General features: G+C 44.2%; 1 protein-coding gene across 1 annotated transcript in view; it reads left to right on the top strand.

Moving 5' to 3' along the window:
• The window catches only part of HIP1 (huntingtin interacting protein 1), a 374725-nt gene that overhangs the window by 230841 nt on the left and 117404 nt on the right, over positions 1-26480 (top strand). The window contains exons 14-15 of the mRNA XM_086954710.1: positions 4947-5130; positions 13415-13503. Of these exons, the coding sequence (XP_086810836.1) occupies positions 4947-5130; positions 13415-13503 (273 nt within the window). The remainder of the gene's footprint in view (positions 1-4946; positions 5131-13414; positions 13504-26480) is intronic.

Below are 26480 nucleotides of genomic sequence, written 5' to 3'. Positions count from 1 at the left end.
GAACTGCCTTGAAGGTGGTTCTTGTCCATAGCCGAAATGTCCAACAAGCTGATGGACATTCACAATTTGGTAGGTGGGTGCTCAGTCAGGGCCATAGAGCCCTTTACTTTGTCTGCCATACGGAGCACAATCCATTGGTCAAGGTCTAAACCAGTCCCATAGCCTCAGTCAGTAGGTCAGAGGTCTAAACAAAGCAATAAAATGTTGCAGCTCCTAAATTTTCAGTCAAAAAAGCTGTTAAAAAATCCATCTAACACTTGAAAAACGGTTATACCCTAGGTAAACTATATGGTGATTTAGACGAGTCTTGGTGTCCAGTAGGGGAGGGCTACTGGGAATGCAGTAGTCTTATGTCCTGTCTAGACACTCATTTTATCAGGACCAGCAAACTGGTTTCAGTGGTTTTAAAGGGGGAGAAATAGTAGAGGGTCAGCACTGACTTTGGCGTTCCCGGTGCAAACAAACTTTAATAGCCTTTATCTCAAACAGCTGGACATGGTCATTGCTTTCTTATGCCAGTGCCACGTATGCGATCCAAGACTTTACTGTGTCCAGCCCAGCATGCAGTGGAGTTTAACAATATTGACCAAACACAACTTTAACCTGTGCTTTTCTTGTAATGGCAATCACTAGAATGATGACTCTAGCTGTACCACAATGGAGAGAAATGAGCACGTCTGCCAGTGAGACCGGTCCAGGATGGTAGTGGTGTAATGAAGACCTCTGTGTCCTTCTGTGGCTGAATTTGAGGCAGATATTGGTTCCCTAAACAGATAAAGGAGATGGAGGGTGGGAAGGATCTGTGATTGTGCTTGTTTAGAGATTGGGCAGGAAAGCTTTGCTGGAGCTTTTAGACAGACAGGTTGTCTTGTCTCTATCTTTTCCTTCGACCAACTGGCCCGCAGGAGTCTCATACCTTCCACGTCATTTCAATTCCTTAAGGTGTTTGCCACACAGATTTTTCAGTCAGCTGGGAATTGAGTAAGTCCTCTTGAGAGACAGCTCCTTTCTGCACTGTTTAGTCCACCTCCTCTTTCTTTACTCTGTGCAACAAGAGGATTCAGGAGTCCTAGGCCAGTGAATCTCAGGGCCTTGGTGAATTGCCATTTCTGAGGGACACTTCTAGCTGCAGATTCAGCACCTTTAGAATTCTCCCAGACTATAACTGAATATTTTCTAGCAATTACTCTCACATACGCACTGGTGTGAGTCACCATTGGACTCTGCGGTGACCTCACGCCACCTCCAGAAGTGACCACACAAGCTGCACATAAGTGACAGCCCTGAGCTCTGACATCAGTTCTTTTCTTTCCGCACCCTTTAACTCAGACCCGGAGCTCCACTCCCAAAATTTTGTCTGTGTTTCACCAGTTCCAAAATTGTTTATCTAGGCAGCGTGCTAGAGAAATGTTTCCTCTGAAGACCACAGGTTTCAAAGCGTACTATGACTTTAGGAAGTAGATGTCGGTCACTGATCTAAATGTCTGCTTGTGGTGTCTAGAGTTTAAAATTCTGATGTAGTCCAGGAAGGATGGATCTCAGCTCATTCCAGTTTGAATATTTGCCTACCTGTGCATCTTCCTCTTTAGGAGGCCTTCCTGTCTCAGCAGCAGGGCATGGTCCTGCACCTACATCTGATCTAAATACACATCCTTGCATGGAGATTTAGTGGCATCTACTTAATGGGTTTCATTTGTCTGCAAAAGGAACGGATGTTTATCCATGTGACTTGGTGCGTGTAAGCGCAGTCATTTGCAAGCCTTGAGTAGGTGGGTCATCCTGTGTGTAAAAGCATGCCATCTGCTGATCAAAGAGGAGCATACTGATTGCCTTAGAGCTCATTCCACCAAAGCCTAGGCCATTACAACAGCAATGGCAAGAGGTTGTTTGGTGTTGAACAACTTTCAGGCTGCTACATGGGCATTTGTACTCACCATCAACAGTCATTACTGTCTCGACAATCGAGTCTATAGGGCCTTGTCAGCTGCTCAGTCCTGCAGGACTTCGTGGTGTAAGTCCATGCCTCAGGCCATCTTCCTTTTTGGAGATACTGCTTTAGTATGTGTTCAAAAATTAAGGAATCTATGATAAGAAGTATCCTTAAGAAGAACAAGCTACTTCACTTCAGTAATACTCTAGCTAACCACAGATTCCTCAGCCCCTCCGCCCCCCACGCCATCTTCCCCAGAGTGGACGTTTAGGCTTCTGAAAAGGATCCAAGTTAGATTTTGCACACTGAGGCTCTTGCAGCCTGTCACAGTCGAGCTATGTCTGAGGGCACGCAGGAGTTTCAAAGGAAAAAAGGCACCAGCATGCAGTGGCTGCGCCTATACATAGCTCTATGCTATCATTTCCATGCCGCTGTTTGTGGCTGTCACCGAGTCAGATGGCACCATCTATTGGCATGTGGGAGCAGTTTCTAGAAAAAGGTCTGTATCCAGTCTGGTACCTGCCAAATTTCAAGGCGAGGAATTTGCTGTTAGAGTATCCATGAGTAAGAGCATTACCAAAAGTAAGTAAGTTGTTCTTCTCTTTCAATGGCCAACAGAAGAACACAAGTTTCTTTGAAGGTTCTTCACATGGTATCTACTCTTCACTATCAGGAAAGGAATCACCTGGATCACCTGCTCCTGAATTGTTTACATGGGAGGAAATAAAACCATTAAACAGTTTAAAAAACCAGCATTTCTGCTTGATCATCATCTCCTTGGGCACTTAGAATGACAGCTATAGGTTTCAGAATGCAATTAAATTCTTGTGTATAGGAAACATTAAGTTTTGTGTACGAGAGTGAGGAAGGCGACTTCATGGTATATCTTACAGATGGGAAGAGTTATATGTTGATGTAAATATGCCCTATTCAAAGTTTTGTGCTCAGAAATGTAGAACTAAATAAGTCAAAATAAACATGTTGTGTTTAACTTTCTTTTCAAGTGAATTTACAAAAAATTCTCCTAAAATTATTATTTGTTGTCTTTTGTGCTACTGGGGAACACGCTTACTGCTTAATTGTAGACCCCCTTTCCATAACCCATTTTTCATAATTATTTTTTAAGGGAGTAAGCTGTAACCCCTTAACTCCCTGACGTTCATCTTTCAGTATGTCCTATCCCCTTTTTTTTCTTCCAGTCCTGCTCCCGCTCTTTTTGATTGGCTGGGTTGGGCTCGAGTTTGACTAGCTCAAAGATTCCTGTCTCCGGGTCTGTTCATTGCTGCCACTTCCTCTTGTCTCTGGTCTTTTTTCTACTTCCCACTGCAACAATAGCTTTCCTTCCTTCTCCCTCCGTCCCTTTCCTGCGGGGTAGGCCAGAGTGTTTTTTGTGTGATGGTTAGCTTAAAATGGTGAACCCATCAATTCTCTTTAATATGACATTTGTAAGATGTCACTGTATTTCATTTCTAAACCTTTTTTTTTAACTTTTATATTATATCAGAGTACTTTGGGATGGTATAGCAGCTTAACTTAAATCTGAGTCCCATGTGAAGCCTTCTTATGTTAAAAAAAGCTGAGTTGAACGACTTTCATTGTTAATTAATGGTCCATATTCTTTCTTCTTGTGTAAATGTAAATGATATTTATAGGACAAATAGTGAAAAGTCTTTGCCGTTTTCTTGAATCCTCTAGTACTCTGGATGCTTCTTTGACCGGCTCCCTAAAAGGATATAGTACCAAGTTGGTACTCCTTGTGTTTTTGTACAAATTCATAATAAGAGGTAATAACTGCGGTGATTCTTATCAATTACATTAAACACAGTTGAATGGTCTATCCTGAAGGACTGCCCAGCACATTTCTAATTTAGAGCTCTTCTTACCAACCAGTTCAATTCTATGACGCTGCCTCCCTTCTTTCGCTCTCCCACCCGTCAGGAGTGTGATGCCTCCTCAGTGGTCTGCCTTATCACACCTGTTTTGATCCTCTGGCTGCGCTCATCAACTCTAAATGCATTGGTTTCTACATATACGCCTATGACACCTATCTTAATATTGGGCTGGGAGAAGACCAAATGTCAGCTGCCCTGTCGAACTCTGTATGGGAGTGGATACAGTGGCTGAAGAAGGATCTTCCATTTCCCAGTGAAAGTCATAAATGTCTTGTTTTGGCAGCTGTATTTGGCTACCTGATAAACTAGGTTATATATTTATTTCAGGACCCACTAGATGCTTCAAAACCACACATGCCCACCTCGTCATGGGAGCACAGAGGTTCAGCCATGCTCCACCTTGCTATGTGCCATTGTTTACTCCCTATAAAAAAACAAGTTACCTATAAGGTCTTATTTAGGGGGAGAGGTGTGGCCAGGGTGACTGACGCTGGAATCTGGGGATCATGGTTCGATCCCCGGCTCCGGCGGCAGGATAGCCCAGCACCATGTGACTCTGGGCAATAGCTTGCTTAATCTTCCCGACGGCCCCCAGCGCCTAGAGACCTTTACGGGTGATTGTTCGCGCTTTATAAATGTGGATTATTATTATTATTATTTGTTTACCTTACATCGCGCTTTGTTCATTCTCCTTGCTAACTACGTAGATATTCTGCCCACCTTCTGGTTTCACCCACATTTAATAGAGACGGTTAGGAGGTTGCATCTTTTTAGCTTAGGCTGCTTCTCTTTTTAATTTATTACATTGGAGCATGCATACTTTTTCTCCTTGTTCTATTTTCTTTGAATCTTAGCAGAACACGTATTTTCCCAAGCATTGTAAGTCGTTGCATTTAGTATGTTCCTCACTCAAGCACCATAAAATCTTTACAGATGAACAGGCACTCCACATTAAAATTATCATAACAAATCAAAGTGCCTTTGTGTGATATTTCTTCTGGCTGAATTTAGTAAATTTTAGTACTCTTTCATCCTGTTTTCTGGTTGAGATTGCACTAGCATTTGCAACATTAGACTGGCCTTTTTTGGTTCTGCATGTTCAATATTGTCCTGTCTTATTACAGAGCCATCGGCTAACTGAGCAGCTTCAGGGGCGCATCAGCGAACTGGAGGCAGAGCTGGCAGAGCAACAGCACCTAAAGCATCAAGCAATGGATGAGAATGAGTTCCTGCGAACTGAGCTTGATGAGCTGAAAAAGAAGAGGGAAGACACAGAAAAGGCACAGAGGAGCCTCACGGAGATCGAGAGTAAGTAAAACAGAGGCCTCAGTGGAGACTCTGTTAAAACTGTGGGTGACTGTATAGGGATGTTCAGCATGGAGAAGACCATGGAGGCACTGTCTGTGGTGGATGATTTATAGACACTTTGACTGTGGATGATGGTGGAAGGGCATGGGCTGTCTTGGACGATTTAGAAATGATACTGGCAAGGAGATGTGTTTGCAGGCTTCTGAGAATTGCTCAAAATGGCCAACTACAGAGATGGTACAGGGAAGATATGCAAGAGATCTGAGAGATATGTTCTATTTTTGCTTAGCAAATGAGTATGAACTATGAGGAGAACAGTGGAGGTGCACTGATGGTAAAGGTTGATTGTTGGTACTGGTAGCTTGAGTTTGTGTGCGAGCACAGACTGCAAACTGTTGTAAAAGAACATTGGCTGTGAATGATTGGTGTGGTACCGCTAGCTGTGGCCCTAGTATAGAATGCAGTCAGGGGTCTGGGTAGATGCACTGGTTGCAGTGTGAGATGTAGCAGCTCGAGCTATGTAGGATGAATGTCAGGGTTCTGTGTAGATGCACTGGTTGCAGTGTGAGATGTAGCAGCCAAGCTATATAGGATGAATGTAAGCGTGTTGGTTGAAGTGTATTCTAATGAAGTACCAAATGTGAAGGATTGCTATAGAAGTACATGCGGCATGATAGCGTGTAGAATTACCAGGTGCTGAGAATGAATTTAGGAGCACTGGTTGCAATGTATAGATTAGAAACCGTGGGTATCGGTACTTGTCATAAGAACACTGGCCACAGCAATGTAGTGTAGAATTACTTGGTGTGCAATATTGGTGTTGGAGCCACAGGGTATGAAGTGGTGTAGAAGTACTTGGTATGGAGAGTTTAATTTGGTGCACATGGTAATATGTACAAGTATTTGTTGATGAGGATTATTTGAGTCGCTCTGATGACCGTATCGAAGTAGTAGCTTTAGGGAATAGATCCTTCAGGGTGTGGCGTAGAGTTACTAGCTGTTATTTCCTGAAGTAGTCGCATTGTTAGCGTCAGATGTGCGATGGACCGCTGTTGAAGACTTCAGGGCTTCTGTATAGGGAGGAATGCTGGTGGCAACATGGTATATTGATCGTCTATCCTGTTTTAGGTTTAAACCTATAATAGCTGATAAAACCCTACCGAAAGGGAAATAGCCCTTCCAAGTTTAAACATATAAACACTGATAAACAGCTGCACAACCACAAACTAAATTCCATTCAAAGAAAGGAAAAGGAGAGTGAACTGTAGATAGTCAAGAAATATCAAAATCATATTTGATATTTTGGCTACGTTTGATTCTTTTACTGATAGATAAAATGTCCGGTTTCATAAGACTCTTTCCCAATATGTGCCATCACATTTACCCATAGACAGAGAATGGGTGAAACCCTTTGATACATCAGCCCCCTTTTCTAGTGAGTCAATATTAATAGTTGATGAATTGCCAAACACCTGAGTTTCTAAACATTCAATGCAAGTTGTAGTGACATGTATATGTGAAAAGAGTACTCTCATAAAGCAGCTGGGATAGGGGTGAAAACATGACACCAGACTTTTGGAAAACATGTAACGCAGTGTCACTTGGATTGCTGCTGCAAAAAGTTCTTACTTAGTTCATCAAAGATTGTAGTGATATTATTTGGATTTGAGGTGATTCAGCTACGTATGTAAAAGCTTGTTTGATGCTACCTGAGCTGAAGTGCTTTACTGTAAGAGATCCTTGGCACTTGCTAGATGGTACGCTAAAGCATTTTTACAATCTTTAGAGTTAATTAAGATGGCTATTGACTTTGTAGTCCATTCTGGTGCACTCTTTCGTTATGCACGTGAAGTAAAACACAAATATTTCTAATGTTGCACTTTGTTTGGCAACAAAGAAAGAGTTGTCCCCTACTTTGTCATTCAGCCTGTGGTTCTCAGTCCTAGAGGCTGTGAATGCTTTAATATCCATGTAGCGAAAGTTTACAGAATTTTTGCTATGTGATGATGCCAGAGGGAAGAAATGTGAAGGTTTTCGGTCGCATATTGAAAGTGACGTGAAAAAAAGTACACTCTACTGCATTCTTCGATTTTTATAGGAAAAAATGACTGCTATAGTGGACATAATAAAAAAACAAAATCTGAAAACGCGCTTGTCTACCAAGTGTTCAGCTGAATTGGTGTAAATGTGAACCATTTTCTTGAGAGTAGGCTGGGCTACACTATTAGTGACTTTGGCACTGCAACATGTTCCATGTTTGAATGCTTGCCACTTGGTAAGCAAAGAAATGTTTAGGAGCAATTCAGGACATTTTATTTTACAGTGCATGAGAAATGGCTTGCATGGATGAATAGAAATGTCCCTTTACCAACCATGGCGTTTGAAGCCTCACTGTGGTACTTTATAATTTCTTGATCCCTTCCATGAAGGGAATTAATTTTTGACTGCTTCAATAACTCTGAGGGCATATGCACCAAGTTCAATGCATATGTTGCGGAACCTGTCCACAGAATTGTAATCTTTAGGTGCACCAGTATTGGCATGGAAAGCTATGTCAGTGGCCAAAGTTAGCAAATTGTGTACTGGCTGTTTAGGCGTTGCCTGTCTCAAGTGCTAATGTTGAGAGGGCCTTTTCACAGATAAAAGTTTACATTGAAAGGAAAGAGCGAGTGCCCATGACCAAAGACTTACTGAAGAAGTATTGTATGGTTTACTACAGTAAGTTTAATTTGAAAAAATGTATTTGGGCATCATATACACTGTACGAACACTGTCTATATACCATGAACTATCAGTGCAGAAAGCAAGCAATAATAAAAGCAAAATGTTCTATAAACACCGGAAAAACACAGTTTCTGTTGTTTTTTGTGACGTGAAAATGTGTAACCACTGATAACCACTATTTTTTAAGGTACTGAAATCACTGGAAAACACTGAAAAAAACACCAGAATTTACCAAAAATAGACACTGAAAACTGGAAAACCTATATAGCTGTGTGGGTATGTAGAAAGGTCAATTATGGCTCCCCGAGGACAAGCATTACTGTCCCTGGAGTAGAATGTCACAATCTTTGAACGAGTTACAGGACAAATCCTACAGTTCCTTCTTGGCATAGGCAAGTCAACTTACCTTAAAGAATAGCTCACTGATCCTGTGGCCTGATCTCTGTCTGGGGAGAGCATTGTATTATAGCATTTATATAGTGGTTCATTCCCCATGGGTGAGTGGGGGCCAAAGGGTATTATAGGCAGGGCCTGTGAAAATATGCAATTTTGAAAAACGTATGAAAACCGAGAGGTAAGCTCCTGAGGCGGAAAGCCGGGAGCCCGGCACCATCTTTTTTAAAAATATCTTTACAGATTACTTGTGTTTTTAGTATTTCACTGTGTCACTAATTACTTGTGTTTTTAGATTACTACAGTCACAGATTGCTTGTGCTCTTAAATCTTACCTAAAGACACAGTCGTTGCACGCAGCGGAGCCAGCGCTGACGCTGCACGCTGGTCGCACACTCCCCCTCGCGCCCTCCCGCCACGAGCGGAGGCCACGCCCATTTCAGGCCACGCCCCCTATACCCACAGCCCCGGAGCAACATAAATTATGTGCATTTATCGGTCGCGCAGCGGGCGAGCGCAGCGGGCGCGACGTTTGCGCGCCAAAGGCGCGCCTAAGGCAAGCCTGTCTGCGCCCGTCCGCGGTCGGGCGCGGTCCAGGGCCATAACCCCTGCCCTTTCTCCTGACCTGATAACATACAATAGACAGGACCTATGGAACTTATGCCAGCCGATAAATGAGTGTTGCAGGCACAAATTGGAGGTTATATCCTCTGTCAAATGCCGACATTGCCCATTTAAAACCAATAAACAGGCAACAGAGAACGGACAAGGAGCCTCAGAGGAGGCTTGTTAAATTGTCGATCCCTCCCGAGACACGCCTTGCAAATTTGGGACCTGCTCTTAGAGGAGGATCTCGATATACTCTTTCTGACGGAGACATGGCTGGGGGTAGATTCCGACCCCGAGATCATCGAATCCCTTCCACCCGGCTATAGTATAGCCAGGGTGGATCGACCGTCAGGCCGAGGAGGCGGGATTGCAGTGATCAGCAAGACCCCCCTGATATGCTCCCTCGAACCCCTTGGAATAGAGAACTGCGAAGCCGGCAAATTTGCACTGAAACTTGGCCCTCAGGATCATATCTCGGGTGTCCTCCTCTATAGACCTCCTGGGACCCTGGGAAATTTTAGGCCGAGCTTGCAAGAACACCTTGCTCACCTAACGCTCAGACATAGGAAGGTCCTGCTTCTGGGTGATGTAAATATTCATTTTGATGACATCGAGCTAAAGGAAGCCACGGAGATGAGGCAGGAATTACGAAATACGAATTTGGTACTGATAAATCAAACACCCACACATACTCATGGCCATTTATTGGACCCGGTGTTTGCCAACTGGGAGGGCATAACTACGAGTATTCCCAACCCACTTCCCTGGACAGACCATTTTCTAGTCCCTTTTGAAATTTGCACTTTAGGTAAGCCTACCCACCAGTTGAGTGGCAATAATAGCTACCCATACCGCAAATGGAAAAAAAATTCTCAACCTATCTTTAGCGAGATGCTAAGCCTAGGTGGGATGTCGGGAGGCACGGATAGTGAAAGTGCGAATCAAAACTTAGAAACCCGGATCCTTGATGCCTTGAACAGGGTAGCCCCTTTATCCACGGCCAAACAGGGGAACAGAGTTAGGAGATCGGCCCTATGGTACAATTTAGATCTGCAGTCAATCAGATCAGAATGTAAAAAGCTAGAAAGACTTTGGCGCAGGGATAGGAACGAGTGCACTAAACTTCAATATAGAACAGCCCAGAGAAGCTACCAAAACCAGGTCAGCGCTGCAAAAGCCACCTTTTATGGAAACAGAATTAGTGAGGCGGACTGTTCATCTAGAGAACTCTTTAAAATCTATAAAGAAATTTCAGTTGTCTCAAACTCCAATGTCCCGGAAACTGATTCCGTCATAGAATGTAATAAGGTGGCAGAATATTTTGCCAATAAGGTTAAAAAAATATACAGCTCTTTCTCCAGATGTTCTGCTGATGGAGAAACCTTCGTAGAACTGAAGGAAGGGGTGCTGTTGAATTCGAAGCCGATGTTAGAGTGTTTTACCGTACCGCCCAGTAAAGAAATTGAATCCCTCTGTACTAGTATAAAATCGGGTTCTCCTCGAGATCCCGCTCCTCCGAGGGTCCTGGGTGCAAGCATAGTGGCTTTAGAACCTTACATCCGCCATGTTCTTGTAACATCCTTTGACTCCCAGACCCTTCCGATAAACTGGAAAAAGGCAATTGTGTTACCGATTAGAAAAAAACCTAATGTAAGCTATGATTTCCTGGAGAACTTACGACCTATTTCTCTGCTACCCTACACTGCGAAAGTTGTAGAGAAAATTGCAAATGTGCAATTGATGGCATTTGCGGAGAAGAACAATCTCCTCCACCCCTCCCAATCGGGGTTCCGAAGGGGTTTCTCTACTGAGACGGCCTTATTACGAGCCACCGAAACTCTATGTCAAGGAGCTGACGCAGGCCTAACCATGGCACTGGTCATGCTAGACCTTAGCGCAGCGTTCGACACTGTAGCACATATCACCTTGCTACAGTGTCTGAACAGAGGAGGTGTGACTGATAGAGCACTCAGTTGGCTAAAATCGTTTCTGACAGGCAGAAGCTTTCAGGTCCAACGAGGCTCGTTTCAGTCTGAGGAGAGGGTATTAGAACAGGGGGTGCCACAGGGCTCTGCTTTAAGTCCTACCCCTTTTAACTTATATATGGCCCCCCTGGCTGAGTTAGTTCAATCGTTCGGCGTAGAGATTGTCTCCTACGCCGACGATACGCAGCTCTTACTCACCCTCACCCAAACTCCTGCAGCTGGAGCCAATAACTTCCGAGCCTGCATGCTAGCATTGGCCACTTGGATGGATAATCACTGCCTAAACTGAACGGCTCCAAGACAGAAGTCTTGGTAGTTGGTGGTGATCAACGGCTCTGGACTTGTGACTGGTTGCCAAGTTGTTTAGGCGCTATGCCTACACCGTGTTCTGAAGCTAAGAACTTAGGGATATGGATGGATCCCACACTCTCTTACGAGACACACATCAACTGTTTAGTAGGCAAGTGCTTTGGAGTCCTAAAGACTCTCAATAAAACCCTGGACCTCCTTCCTTTGGAAGCTCGGCGCACTATGACCCAGGCACTGATTACATCACGCCTCGACTATGGGAATGTGCTCTTCCTGGGAGCTTCTAGTAAAAGCATAGGACGACTCCAGATACTGCAAAACGCTGCAGCCCGCCTAGTGCTTAGACTCCCAAGAAGAGCCAACTCCAGAACCGCTCTGGAGGCCCTCCACTGGCTCCCAGTGAAAAAAAGAATTATGTTCAAAGCCCTCCTTATATGTCATCGGATCCTGTGGCATAAAGCTCCCGGCTATCTGGCAGGTCTGGTTACCTGGTATGAACCACGCAGATCGCTTAGATCGGGAGGCATGGGCACACTTGTGACCCACCGCTATAGGAGAGAAAAAATGGGAGGTCGGTCCTTTAGAGTGGCGGCTGCTAAAGGATGGAAAAAACTTCCCATCAGTCTCCGCCTAGAGCCTTCGGAAACTGTTTTCCGACGTCAACTGAAAACTCATCTGTTCTCCTCATAAGTCTACTTTATTGTCCTGTGCCTCGCACTGTCCTCTCCCCTGGCGAGTTCTTTCTTCTCTGTTTTAGCGCGGGGACACGCCGGGATGGCGTTACCATGCGCTCTATAAATGTCTTTATTATTATTAAATTGCGGTTGTAGCATTTTCTGCATAAATATTGATTTGCCAGATAATCCATTATCTGCTTCATAATCTGCAGATTTAACAAAAACAAATGTGTTTCTATTTCAAACATATCAGTAGTTACTAAAAACACGTCTACCTGTGTTGCCACGATTGGACCATCCTTCTAAAGTTTGACTGGTCCACTTTCCATTGCTTATTTATGTATTTAGATGTCAGACTGGTACTAATGAGGTGAAAACATTGCCTAACCAGGGTTACCATGTGTAAAACTCACAAAGAAACAAAGTAAATACCGTCACAAAAGGTGGCGTTTTATAATGCAAAATTTGCCTTTTCTTGCAGCATAATTTAGTTATCTCTGCTGCCTATTATTTTGTTGCACTCCTGCCGCATAATTACAGTGGATAGATAGGACTCTATGCCATGGGGGGGGTGCATGGTTTGCTATGTTTTATTTCTTGTGATCCTATGTGCAAGGTGTTTTGATGGTGTGCTCTAGTGACCAGAAAGGTGTTTTTCTCTTTTCTTGAAGATGAGCCACAGACTAAGAGTAGTTGCTACAGCCAATCCATATGGCACCTTGTCCAAGGAAGAGATACTGTCCAATGAGAAAAATGATACCTATAGGGCCTAGTTGGTGACAGAAGCTTATGCTTTTCTTAAAGGCAGGGATACTGCCTTTACTTTACAAATGCACCTCATAAGCAAGGTTAGAAGTGGAAAAGCAATCAAGGTTGGCAATCTGAGCAGAGACTACACGATCTTTAAAGTTTTAGATGCAGAGCCCGGAACACGCCACATTTTTTAACAGGGGTTTGCCTACAACATCCCTATCCTATTCCCAGACTGACAAAGGCGAATGAGCACCAGTGTGAGGGAGAGCCTCCAGCTCCTCCAGTCCATTAATGACTCAGTGCAGGGTAGAACGAACAACCTGGTGTTAGTATATTGCCTCCAGCTTCTACCATCATTTGTCTTCCCCGCTGCAGGGCATCGTTCAAATGTTTGTCTTATGGATTCCTCCCAGTAACTGTTAATCGGTCTCTGCCTCACTGCAGAGCAGTGTGTGAAATCTTTGAGTTTGACTCATAGCTCTCTGACAGCATGCGTTCCCTTTAAGTTACTAAGTTTAGTTGTATCAAATGCTCATTCACCCCAGGTGGCATCTTGGCACTGGCAGGATATCATAATTACTTATACAGGAAAGAGCCAGGTCTTGTGATGTTCCCAGGAAGCTTCAGTGAACCTCAGCTGCTCCATGTTTTGGAGGCATTGTGTTCCAGAAGCCAGCTGCCTGATACAAAAAGGCCTTGCCTTTGGTGAACTCAGTCTGTTTTAAGCATTGCCCCGTTTGTCCCACTCTCCTTGTGTTTAGGAACCAAATGAATGACTCTGAATTATGTCCATGTTCGCTGACTTCTTCTGAGCTGTGTTAAATTGTGTTTCAGGGAAAGCAGTTGCCAATGAGCAGCGATATACCAAGCTGAAGGAGAAGTACACAGAGCTCGTCCAGAACCATGCCGAGCTTCTTCGTAAGGTAAGAACAGCGTGCTTGGAAATGACATACTTATGCCAGTTAAAATGAGCCAAATGGGACTTCATATCGATCTGGACTGTCTTCGCAACTGCAGTCTTCTTTGAGGCACTTTCTGATCTGCACTGCATGCAGACAATTTAGCATTGTGTGCAATTATGATTTACCTACCAAATGTCAATCAGTTACAAATGAATGTTATCTGCAGTGGACTTACTGCTTCACTTTTGTAGACACATCAGTGTTAACTTTTATAACCTATCATTTTCTGCAGAGCTTTTTATCATGGGATTCTGACTAAAGAGTAGAATACATCCATGCACATCAAGGATCCCCCGCGGCTGGATCATGATGGCTCTACGTAGAAATGAGTCGTGTTTTTTGTGCTTTATGTGTCTAAAGTTCAAACACATTACTTTGGGAAGGAGGCTGGGAGGGCAGTTAGTGGAGGAGGTCCTCTTTGTACCGAGGATGACCAGAATCTTGTGGTAACAGGGTTGGGTAAGAGCATTGTAATATGAGTTGCTCAGTGTTTCCGCTTCTAGCTGTGACATTCTTTTACTGGTGCGTTTAGGTCTAAGGTGGGAGTGAGTGTAGGGGATGGTTGCCCAGGGGGAAATATGCAGGGAGTTGAGGTGCATGTATGTGGCAGGAACTGTGTTCGGCATAGTTGTGTGATTCAGAGGCGAGTTGGCACAAGACTTTGTCCTTTCGTAATGAGGAGATTTCATCCAGTATGGTGTTAATCTAGCGTTCAAGATGGGTTATTAAGCGGGCCAATTGAGATGGGGTTAAATCAGTGACAAAGGGTGAGGGAGGCTGGTGGTCTTCGTATGTTAGCATGGGGGCAGTGGTTGAGTCTCATCTGATGAGGTTCAGGGACTGTGAAAATTGAGGTGTGGTAATTTGGTCTAACTGCGTGTAGAAAGAGGGCCTTAGTGGTGAGGGAGAAATTTCATGGCATGTGGCCATGGTTTCGAGGATGTAGGGACCGGGCAGAGTGTGGCGGGGTCGGTGTTGATGGAGCGAGGGGTTTTCGGAGTGTGGGGTTCAATTGAGGTAAGAGAGAATGTGTAGATAAGTTCAGGGGGGAGGGTGTGAAGGGGCCACAGACTGATTGTTTCTCTAGATGACATTCTTTTGATGTCTCAAGAAGTGGAAGTGCTGGTTTATCAATTGAAGGTTACGACTCAGCTTTTAGAAAGTTTGGTACTTATCATAAATGATTAGAAACCCATTTTGATTCCATCTCATAATATGGAGTTCTAAGGTTTCAAGTTAGACACGATTAGGGAGTTATTGTTGTTACCAGAGAGGAAAATAAAAATGATAAAGCAGGAGCTTTTACGTGTTGTTAAGAAGGACAAGGTGACTCTGAGGGATTTGGCAAGAATATTAGGTTTGTTTCCAAGCTATATTCCCAGGCCCTTCGCATACCGTAAAGGTAGAAGCATTGAGGCAAGGGTAATGTTATGAATACAAGGTGTTTTAAGTCAGTAAGCGAAAACAGAGCTGGATTGGTGGTTGCACAATCTAGAGGCTTGGAATGGAAGAGCAACTTTTGGTTGTGTACCAGACTTTGTTCTAGAGACAGATGCCAGTTTGATTGGTTGGGGTGCTTGTTTGGGAGAGCAAGAGACATGTTGGGGGTAAATCTGTAGGTAGTAACATTTTTGTTTGTATGATTATGAAAAGCATGTGATTGAAGAGGCCTCCTAAGTTAAAATATGATGTACTGTGGCATGACAATCGTTCAATTAAAATGTCGACACTTTTGTGTTTGGTGTCTTGCAGAAAGGTGTCGGGTGATAAATGTCTAGAGATCAATAGCAGGATGTTTCACCCTGAGGGATTATTGTTTGAAATTTGGAAGAGAACTAAGACTATGTCTATGTTAATTTTTTATCCAAGGTTGGATGAGTATCCAAAGTTATGTGTGGTAAACTGTTTGAGAGGATATGAGTCATTAGTGTTGGAAAATAAAAGGGATGGTGAGCATCAATTATTAATATCTTAAGCCATTTAAGGCGGTTAGTAGTGCAATTATTTCTAGATGGGTTAAAATGGTAATGGAACAAGCGGGGTGAATATGGAACAGTATGAAGCCCATTTGGTCAGAGGTGCCATGGCTAGTGAAGCCTGTTGATCTGGAGGTAAGATGCAGGATATTTTGAAAGCAGCAGATTGGTCAAACGTAGGAACGTGTACTAAACATTATTTTAGACCAATAGATCACATTTCAGAGGTGGTGTTGAAGGGCTTTCAACGTGCATAATGGTAGTCCCCGGTCTTGTAATGAAATGGCGAATCTCAGATTAATATTCATAGAGAATCCGGATTTCATTAAAGACACAGAGGCTAACATTATCTCTCCCGCCTCGCCCATGAGTAATATAAGTAATACAGTATACTAGGAATATATATACTTTAAAAAAAAGTTTATAATGCAATTAAGAAGTTTGTAATGGTAGATAATTTAAATGTTTTATTATTTGAAGGATAAGTTGTTAGTATATGTATGTAGTTTTTCTTTCAGAATTACATGCGTGAGAAGTTGGAAAAATAGGAGTTTCAGATTGAAAGAAGGAGTTTACGGTTTTGCATTTAAAAGAGTAAGAGTGTTCTGTTACAGTGACTTTTATGTACTTGGAGTTCCAATTTTGGATTGTTCTTGTTTTACGGAAGTTCTTTAAAGGTGCTGCTGATTCAAGTGTCAATAAAAGGGCATCGCATAATGTTAGCCTCCGTGTCTTTAATGAAATCCTGACTCTCTGAGCATGATAATCTGAGAATCGCTATTCTCATTGAGGTTAGTATCGTAGGTCGTCATTCATATTTAAGCCACTAGTTGCAGCTCCAGGGCTGTGCAAAAGGCATAGTGCTCTTTTAGTTGCTCTGAGTCAAAGTTCTGGGCTGGTCTGAGGTCCTTGTCTTTTGTTTGTTTTGAGAAAGGTTGAAGAATAGCAGTATGGGGGCTGCTGCAGGGAAGGGCCAGTGAAAGCCCAAATGGTGGCACGATTAGGGCATTGCTAGAATGAGTTTAATGTCTGCTCACAAGCAACCAAAATGGATGGCTCGGCCTCAGCAGCTGAAGGGATTACATCTAACAGAACCGGGACAGCTGAAAATGCAGCAAAGTATTGAACAGCAAGAGTACGTATATTGCACAACAAATAAGAATTGAACAACAAAGTATATATATATTGCACAACAAATCCCAGTCTGAGAGCATGAGGGGCCCAAGCTGACCCTGCGAGCAGAGGCTTACCTACCATGCGCTCCCGACTCACAGTGAGCTCAGAAAGTCTACAATGGGAGGCGAAGGTGGGCAGGCGGGACTTTCTAATTTCACAAACTTAGGCGGGCGCTTGCCGGGAGAAAGGGGCTCCTCGTTCAGATGACTTCCCAGTTGCTGCAGTCTCCCAGGAGGTGGGTCAACAAGGGGATTGCCACTGGGTCATGGTCGCAGCTCAATCAAAGAGGACCGGGAGGGATTGCCTGGGTTTTTTTGCCATGCTGCAGGTTGATCAGGGCACAGTGCAAAAGATTTTCTCTGGCGGCTTCTCATTTTCTAGGTCTCCGGGGAAATCAGGCAACTTCTTTTTTGGTTTTTCTCTTGTTCCCAGAGAAGGGGGGGGCTCAATGGCAAGGGCTTCAGAAAGATTTAAGCCGATGGCGATTCCTGGCCCGAGAGCCTCCGGATGTACCTCCCTCGCAGTCAGCCATCTTGCATGATGCTCTATCTTACAGAAAGTCAGAGACTTGACTTGGTGGTATCGCAAGCTCCTAGTAATTGTTCTCTAAGAGGCACACAAACTCCATGGTAACCAAAAAATGCACTTACCTTGTAAAAGAAGGGCGAATGGGTGTACTGGATAATTTAGCTCGTACCGATCATAAGGGATGTTCGACCCCTCGCCAAGTGCACAACAGCACCTATTTCCACGTGTTAGTCTGAGAAGAAAGAGGCTCTTTGCACTGGTGAGAGAACGTTGGCTCCGGCTAATTGAAATCTTGAACAGATGAAACACTGCAATCTCCGCCAAATGCCTGTGTTGTGCCACAGAAGAACATTTCTTGTTATAGTGCGCTATGTACAGCACTATAGGATCGAGCAGAATTTGTAAGCTGCTCCACAAAGAACAGTTAGACGAGCAGGATGAACACATCTTTTTTTCTCCTCAGTGACTTGTTTGGGCAACCAACAAAACGAACTGAAATATTTATGAGGAAAAGTTGGGACCTGAAGGCAAAATTGGATCAGACAAGGAACTTTGTTATCCTTCCCTTCACCTCTTGAAACACACTGTCCTGGCTTGTGGTTGTTTTATATTCTGGCGGGCATAGGAAGGAGGTTTTTTAAATTCTATTTCATAACTCATTAATTCTTTTAAACTCAAGTGTTTTAAATACATTTTTTAGCTTTATATCTGTGTATGATATGTTTTCTTGTGTAAAAGGCAGCTTTGATTTGCATTGTGAGCTGAAAACATGGTTAATAATTTAAAATTATGTGATATCCATAAACAGTCAAATAGAGTAGCAAGTTAACCTACGCTGAACTCCAAGGAGGGTGCCAAGGACAATGGCGAAGATGGTAAAAAGATTACTTTGTAAATAAGTTACACAAGAAGGCCTAACTTTCCAGAGTATCTGTTGAATTCAAAATGTACGCAGTAATGCTTGGCATGTGTCCTGATCTCTGAGGTTCCCCTTTTGAAATCTATGAAATGTACACATTCTGCAGCAAAACAGTAGTAGCTGCTTTGCCACATGTAGAATGAGTCGTGGTATTACCCGGAAGGGGGTTGGTAGCCTTTTGGTAGCAGGTGAACATGCAATAAACTAGCCGTGTAACTATGGCTTGCTTTAAAGAAGTCAATACTATGCAGACTGCATCATAATGTACAAATAACTATGTGGAATGTCTAATGGGTTTGGTCTTACCCAAATAATATTTCAGAGCCCTTGTTAGCATCTATGGTATGAAATGATCTTTCTTCCAGAGAGGAACGTTTTGGGAAGATAGCTGGATCAAGGTTTAATTAGATGAAATTCCAAAATCTCTTTGGGCTGAAAGAAGCATAGGTTCTTAAGGAAACTTTCTTGCAGTGGAAAACCAGATACATTTCCTCCGAACATAGAGCTTCAAGTTCAGTCACCCTTCTCACCATTTTATATCCACAAGCAATTTCACTTTCCATGAGATGCATTGCAGGTTTGCTTTGTGCATGGGTTCAAACGTAGGACCCTTGAACTTGGAAATGATAATAAGTTTCCAAAGACTGTAAGGTCTCCTGAAAAGAGGAAATACTTTACTTTTCTTGTCCGTCAATGCTAGGATGTTGAAAGCTGTTGGCTGAAAGGGGTTTTTCCTGTAAGCAATGATAGCAGGCAAAGGCACTTTAAAATACAAGAACCAGGGTTCACCTACTTCTGAACGTCTTGCATTTAAAGTCATTTGAACAATGAGTGGAAGATCTTTTTGTTTCTTTCAGTATTTTAATTCAATTATCAGGGTGATTTGGGTGGGTATATTGTTGGTACCCAGGAGCCAGGCAGTCAAGTTCGCCAAGTGGAGGTTGAGATGAGAAATCTGGCCTGAAATCCTAGAAAGGAGGTTTGAGTTGTGCGGAAGTCTCTTGTGAGATTGAAGCAACATGTGAAGCAGTTTTTTGTACCACCAGTATCTCATACAGACCTAAGCCATAAGGATCACATTCATCTTGCTCTTCTTCATGTTAGTAGCATGTGCGACAGTAGATACTTATGCTCTGCCTACTCCTGCCATCTAGTGTTGGGCTCAGACGATCACAACGTATTTGTCTCTAAAGAAGACTTTTGAGGCACAAGGTCTTGGTGACTCCTGCTCTGTCTTAGATGCACATGTGCACCCACTCCACAGATCGATTGTTTTGCTCTGCCATCGGGCTCAGATGTGATTCAGCATACTTCCGGTCTGGACGAGTTTGTTGGTTCTCGCTGCAGCATCAGAGTCTGTTACCTTCCATTCTGTGTAAGAAGACTCTTCATTACGTTTCTCCAAACAGTGTTAATTCAGTTACTCGAGTCCATCATCATGGGACCAAGTCTCTCTGCCCCCAGGGAACTTCAGACCACCTCGTACTCCTCACTACCCTTTGGAGAATAAACACCCTATTTAGTGGAATTGATTCCCTTCAAGAGATGCCCAGAGTACCACTCTCAAGTACCCCTGGGCCAACTTCCATGCCGTCTTAAACTTTGCCTCTTGTTGGAGCACGACGTGAGCTACTTCAACGTTTTGCAGCATTCCGCAGGACAAAGCCTTTGCGCCAGCGCCAAGACCAACAATGGGCCCATGGCCAAGTCTTCTGCAGAGATGCTAAATAACTTCGGTGAGGCCCATCCCATTGACGCTAAGGAAAAGGAGACAGCATTAGGTGAGTCGCCCAATCTCCCAGCGCAGTAGCCAATTCCTCGGTTCATCAACTCCAACGTCTCTGAGTCAGGCGAGGAGGAACACATGTAGGAAGAAAAGTAGAATTTCAAGGACATTCAATCCTCTTCAGTTGGCTCCATGCAATGCTTAAAGTCAATGCCTCGCTTCAGTACTGTTGATGCCCAAGCCCTTAAAACCCACAAATGCTTGCATGTTGTAGCCGAGCACCTCCACTCCCAGGGTCAGACGTCGAGCCCTGTGCCGAAGCCGATACCATCTTCCGGTGCACCACTGCACTCAGGAGCTAGTCGATACCAAATCAAAGCCTTAGAGCTGAGAAAAGACTCTTTCATAGGCTTTAACCCTCGCCCGCCCTCCAAACCAAGGACAGAAGTCGGCAACGAACCTTCAAAGCTGGCTTGATCATCGAGACTGAAAGTGTCACTGATGCTAAGACCACCTTCAGATCCGAGACCCGCTCTCGATATCTAGGAATGCCCTTTCCTTTAGAGGGAGCGACAGGCGCTTGACGAAAGGCAGAGGAGGCTCATTGTCCACCCTCACACAGGCAAGATCTCTGCTCTGGAGAAGACCCTGCCAAAGAATGCAGGCTTGCCTTCAAGGAGGCCCTGCCATCAGACACTCGTGTCGTCCTTCTTGCCTGCCAAGAGGCCCAAAGACAAAGTCTCTGCTCCTCCTCCTACGCCTCTTCCTCCACCTTCTCCACCACCACCTCTACTTTCCCCTCCATCTCCAGTGCCTTAATCACAAAGTTCCCAGAATCTTATTCCGATACTGGCAGTGCCAGCACTTATTCCCTGGCAGAGTACTTTGCCCAAGTCTTCTACCCAGGTGCCTCAGAGAATCTGTTGGAGGATTATGATATAGCCCCTCAGATAGGGATGTACGTCGTTACAACGCATGCTTTTACAAAGCATGCCTTTACGGCGCAACTTTTACAACGCAAGTCGTTACAACGACTTGCGTTGGGGGCGCTGGATAGTAAATAGTTTAATTTACTATTCCAACTCCAGTCCCCGTGGATAGTAGGGAAGGTGTTGGATAGTAAATTAAAACTATTCCCTATCCTAGAGCGCCCCCCAGCGCAAGTCGTTGTAATGACTTGCGTTGTAATGGTTGCATCGTAAAGGTACTGCGTTGTAAAAGTTGCGTTGTAAACGCTGTTCCCCCTCAGATAGACCCTGACCTAGAGCATGTCCCAGTCAGGGCCTCCACTCCAGATGACTCTCTTCCAGATCTAAATAATCAAGAGGGGAACTTGGAGAGATATTTAACGAGTTCTTACACCCGCACTCTTCAAGAATCAATGTATCAAAATCCATACAGGGGGTAGTTCCTCAGGAGTGACAAACTTGACACTATGTTTTTTATGGAATCAATAGTCCGGCCACATGGATCGAGAGGATTCCTCATGGTCAGAGCATAGTGCCCTCACACACTTGGTAGGGTGTCATGCTTCATCATAGGGCGCCCCTTGTTAAGCCGGTGCTGCAATTCTTAATGGGCCTGTGGCCTCTTTAGCGGAGGTCCTTTGGTCAACAAATTCTGTTAGATGGGGGCAAGTGATGGGTTGGGGATAGGGTGGTGAAGGTAGTGGTATAAAAGAGTTTAAGGGAAATAAGGATGCTTTTTATGGGGTAAAGATCCCTTGACACAGTAAGACCAAAGACGCTATCTTGAGGTAATAATGTACCCTAATAGCTAGCATGTGAAAAGAATGGCGGAGCCGACATGTTTTATGCCTTGATTGCCAGGAGGGTCAATTGCATTTTGTCAGGACTGGAATATTACCTACCCTATATTTTAAAGTACTAGGGCTCACCATTAGGTATTGGGTGCACGCTAAAATAACAAATACTCCACCTGCATTGATGCACCCAAAGTTCAAGGGACAAATACCCCTTAGGTGAGGCAGAGGTCCGCGACTTAGCAACGGAAAGAAGTGATCCTCGCAGGAGCTTTTCCTTAGACCTACCCTCCTCAGCCAACCTGTAGATCCAGATTCCCTCCAGCTGCCTACCATTATGTAAAGATTTACGCCACCCCCATGGAGGACGACTTCCTAGTAGAAAAGCTCTTAAAGACAAAGCGCTCTGTCCAGTACCCCTGATGCTCAAAGAAATTATTAAATCAGCCCCTGAGATCTCAAGGAGCCATTGAAAGCTTATGTGGTGACACCATGCATCGAAAAGAAACATTAGTCGACACCCTCTTACTTGCTCAATATCCGGGGTCATGTCCCACCACATTCCTTAGTGGTTACTAATCCTAGGAAGAGGGCAGCAGCCCAGGCCACTAGAAATGCTCCTCCTCCTGACAAGGAGAGCAAGCAGATCTATGCTGCCGGCAAATGAATTGCAGTGGGTGTAGCCACACACTGGCACATCTCCAACTCTGTAGGCCTCTTTTCTCTCTACGATAAAGACATTGGAAGGAGATTAAGAGCTCCTTCATTATCCCCCTGATCACAAGCGAGGGGAAGAGCTAGTGAACAAAGGTAACACTATTTCCAATGCAACCATCAGGTGTGCACTGGATGAGGTGGATACCAAGGGGGTCAACACCTTAGTCATCCTTCGGTGCCACTCTTGGCTCTGTGTCTAACTTCCGGTTAGAGATGCAACAGCACCTCGCCAATCTGTCTTCCGACAGGGATCACCTGTTCAGACTGCAGGCAAACACCATGCTTGAGAAGATCAAGAAGGGCACAGTAACTGACAGGTTCCTTCGGGTACAGAATCCTTTCATAGGCAGCAGCGAAGAGGCAGCTCCAAAGCCATTACCCCAAACCAAACCCAACCCCTACCATTGGCAATTGACTTGCCCCGCATTCTCCCATCACACAACACCTGTCGGGTGGGCGTGGGGGGGGCCAAGACTTCAAGGATTCTTTCTCTGATGGGAAGAGATCACCGCATACTGGTGGGTCTTATCCCTCATTGAGCACGACTACTGCCTAAAGCTCACCTCCGCTCACCAAACATTCTACCCTACACCCAAATCCTAAGCCTAAGCCCACCCCATGTCACCAAAATCCAAATCCTAAAACCACCCCATTTCACTTTGCTACAAGAAAAGGTTCAGGCACTACTGCTCAAAGGAGCCATAGAGCTAGTGCCCCATCCACATCGGGACAAAGATGTCTACTCCCTATACTTCCTCTTTCCCAAGACAGACAGATCCCTCGGACCAATTCTATACATCCGTACAGAGATAAATCCTGTCTGAATTTTTCAAATGATTACCATTAAAGGATGTCACCCCCTACTGCAGCAAAGCAACTTCATGACTACACTATACATGAAGGATGCCTACTTTCATGTCCCAATCAATCCAGCTGATTGATGCAACCTGTTTCATGGTAATCAGTCAACAGTATCAGTTCAAGGTACTACCCTTTGGCATCACCACAGCCCCAAGGGTCTTTACCAAGTGTTTAGCAGTGGTAGCCGATCACCTCAGGAGGAGAGGAACTCACATCTTTCCCTGTCTCGACAATTGGCTGATCAAGATCTTAAGAAGACTGGAATGCATAACCCATACCCAGGCCGCAATCTCGCTGCTGTACAGTGTGGGGTTCACAGTAAATGCCACTGAGTCACAGTTGAAACCACTTCAAATTCAGCCCTTCTTAGGGTCAGTACTCAACTCTGTAGTGGGCAAAGTTGTCCTCCGCCCCTAAAGAGTACAAGCATTTGAGCAGCTTCTCCCTCTTTTTAGACCACTCCTTCCAGTTCACATAGCAATGCACCTTCCAGTAATGATGCCTTCATGTATTTCTATGGTGATCCATGCCAGACTACATATGTGCCCGCTTCTGGATTGTCCCCCAAGTCAGTGGTTACAAGTGGAGGGCCAGATGGAAGTTCCATTTGTGCTATGGGCCGGCACACATTGCTCTCTGCTGTGGTAACAAAGCAATAATCTGTTGCAGGGCAGGTCATTTGTACACATGTGTTCCTCAAGTGACCATCGGCATAGATGCAGCTCTTGTTGGCTGGGAAGCACACCTCAGTGGTATGACCATCCTGAGTCTGTGGCCCCCTCATCAAAGGGGCACCACATCAACCACATTGAACTGTCAGCCATTCATCCAGCTCACAAAGTCTTCTTACAGCAGATTCAAGGCTAGGTAGTCCTGGTCTGCATGGGCAACATGACCGACATGCCCTACCTACAAAAGCAGGGAGGCACTCCCTCCCCTCAGCTATTGGCCCTAGCACAGCTAATCTGGCACTGGGCCATCTATCACCAAGTTCATCTCCTGGCAGAGTATCTTCCGGGAGTGTACAACTTTGCTGACCTGCTGAGCAGGATGCAGCAACAATTCCATGAGTCGGAACTCCTGCTTAAGTTCTGCGTACTTACTTTTACAGATGTGGCACCCCAAACGTAGACCTTTTAGCTGCATGTGAAAACACAAAATGCCGAAACTACTCCACTGTGTTTGCACAGCTTCAGTCCATGGGCAGTGCTATGTGAATGAATTGGACAGGGATCTTTGCGTGCTCTTTTCCTCCTCTCCTACTGATCCCTTTCTTGGTCAGGAAGCTCAAGCAAACACCCCTCACTTTTATCCTGGTGGCTCCAGCTTGGGCCAGACAACCATAGTTCTTGACCCCCGAGAAATCTCCATAGCCCTTTTAACCCTGCCCTCCTCCCCAACGAGAAGCTCCCTACCAGGCCAGACCTTCTCACAAGAAACTACCGCAGACACCAGGACTCCAAATAACTCAACCATACAATTTGGCTCCTGAGGTCCCACAGTTTGGTTACCTTGAGCTACCTCAAGAGTATATGGAGATACTCGGGGAAGTCTGTAGGACCACTACACACACCTACTTTCCTGATAAATGGAAGCATTTTGTCCACTACTGTACTTCAAAGCACATAAGCCCTCTTACGCCTATGGTGTAAGACATTATTTGATGCCTCAAAGACTTAAAAGAGTACGGGTTAGCCCACACGTCAATCAGGCTAAATTTAGCCGCCAATACTAGTTATATGTAAAACAGAGAACACTCTTCCCTTTTCAGAATTCCTGTAATTAACGGTTTTATGGAAGACCTAAAACATGTAATTCCAACAAGGGCAGCCCCAGTCTGGAATATCATTATTGTCCTCACCAGACGTATGGGCCTTCCTTTGAGCCACTGCATTCATGCCCTTTTCAGTTTCTCTTTTGGAAGTGTTGCTTCCTCATAGCTATAGTCTCTAAGATGGAATAATGAACTTCCCTTGAAGGATCTTGTAGCCCATTGCTTATTGATCGAGTTTAGGGTAGTTGCATTGTTTATTTGAATTAGTATTGCATTAGTATTGTTGTTCATCTTGGTTTGGAAATAGTCCATCCATACCTGATAGATCTCCTATGTGGGATCCACAGCCTCCCAATGACTTATCTGTGACAACTGAGACAAGAGTGGGGAGTGGGAGGTTCATGGAACAGGATTCACCACAGCATGTTCAATATCTTGCACAACCTTCCAAGATTGTGAGTAGACAAGTCGGTATGTGTTATTCCACCGTCAGTCCACTTTCTTCTGATACCACTGATCCTCCAGGCATTATTTTATTGGCTGCATATTCGTTGGAAACTAGCATGAAGCCATGCTGCATAAAAGGGATGAATTGTGTCTGACGTGTGGATCTATTGTTGCTCTCAGAGAAACAATCCTCAAATGTATAGATTCTTTTTTTCTTAGGAGGTACTTTTGCTTGCAGCTTGCCTGTTGTGGCTCCCAAGTACTGTATTCTTGTCACTGGGTGTAGAATTGATTTTAATGGGTTGACCAGAAGACCTCGGCCATAGAGCAGAGCATTTATAACCTCCATGAAGTTTTGAGTTATGGCTTTTAACAGTCTACTGTCCATGTATCAGTAGACAATTGCTCCCTTCTTCTACAGCTGCGATTTTTACACCACCATACATTTGGAAAATACCCTCGGAGTTAACGTCAGGCCGAACTAGAGAACATGGTGTTGACAATGAGCGTGTTCCTCTTGAATGTGCAGAAAGTTTTCATGTGTCTTCGAGTTGGGGATGTGTAACTCCTTCTATATGTCTAGCTTATGAAAATGTCAAAATATTCATCTTGCAGGTCTATTAATGCCACCCACATTCTTTGGTACAGATGAGGAAATATTTGATGAAGAGCCAACATACAGGGTTTCCCCCTTTGACACATTTGTGGGCATGTATTAGATACAGGATGAGACTAACTCAAGCCTTTGGCTTTTTTTTATGAACTGACAAATATCAGGGGAAAATTCCATTGTTCTTCTAAAAATTGGGGACTTTTTCAATAGCTCTTTTGCTAAAAAGAATTATCTCCTCAACAATGAAGCGCTACAAGTGTAGCTGTTTCAGCCCCTTCAGTGGAATGGAAGTTGGGGAAGAACAGAAACGAATTCTATAATATTTCAGGGAATCCGCACTTAGCCACAGATATTCTACTACGTATAGATTCAGAGACAGAGAGAATACCCTTGGCTGAAAACTAGGATTTCATTTAAGTAACTTTTATGTATTTCTCCT

This window comes from Lissotriton vulgaris, chromosome 2_1 (genome assembly GCF_964263255.1).
Source record: "Lissotriton vulgaris chromosome 2_1, aLisVul1.2, whole genome shotgun sequence".
NCBI lineage: Eukaryota > Metazoa > Chordata > Amphibia > Caudata > Salamandridae > Lissotriton > Lissotriton vulgaris.
The sequence above is the reverse complement of the archived record's forward strand: the minus strand, read 5'-3'. Positions and strand labels throughout refer to the sequence as shown.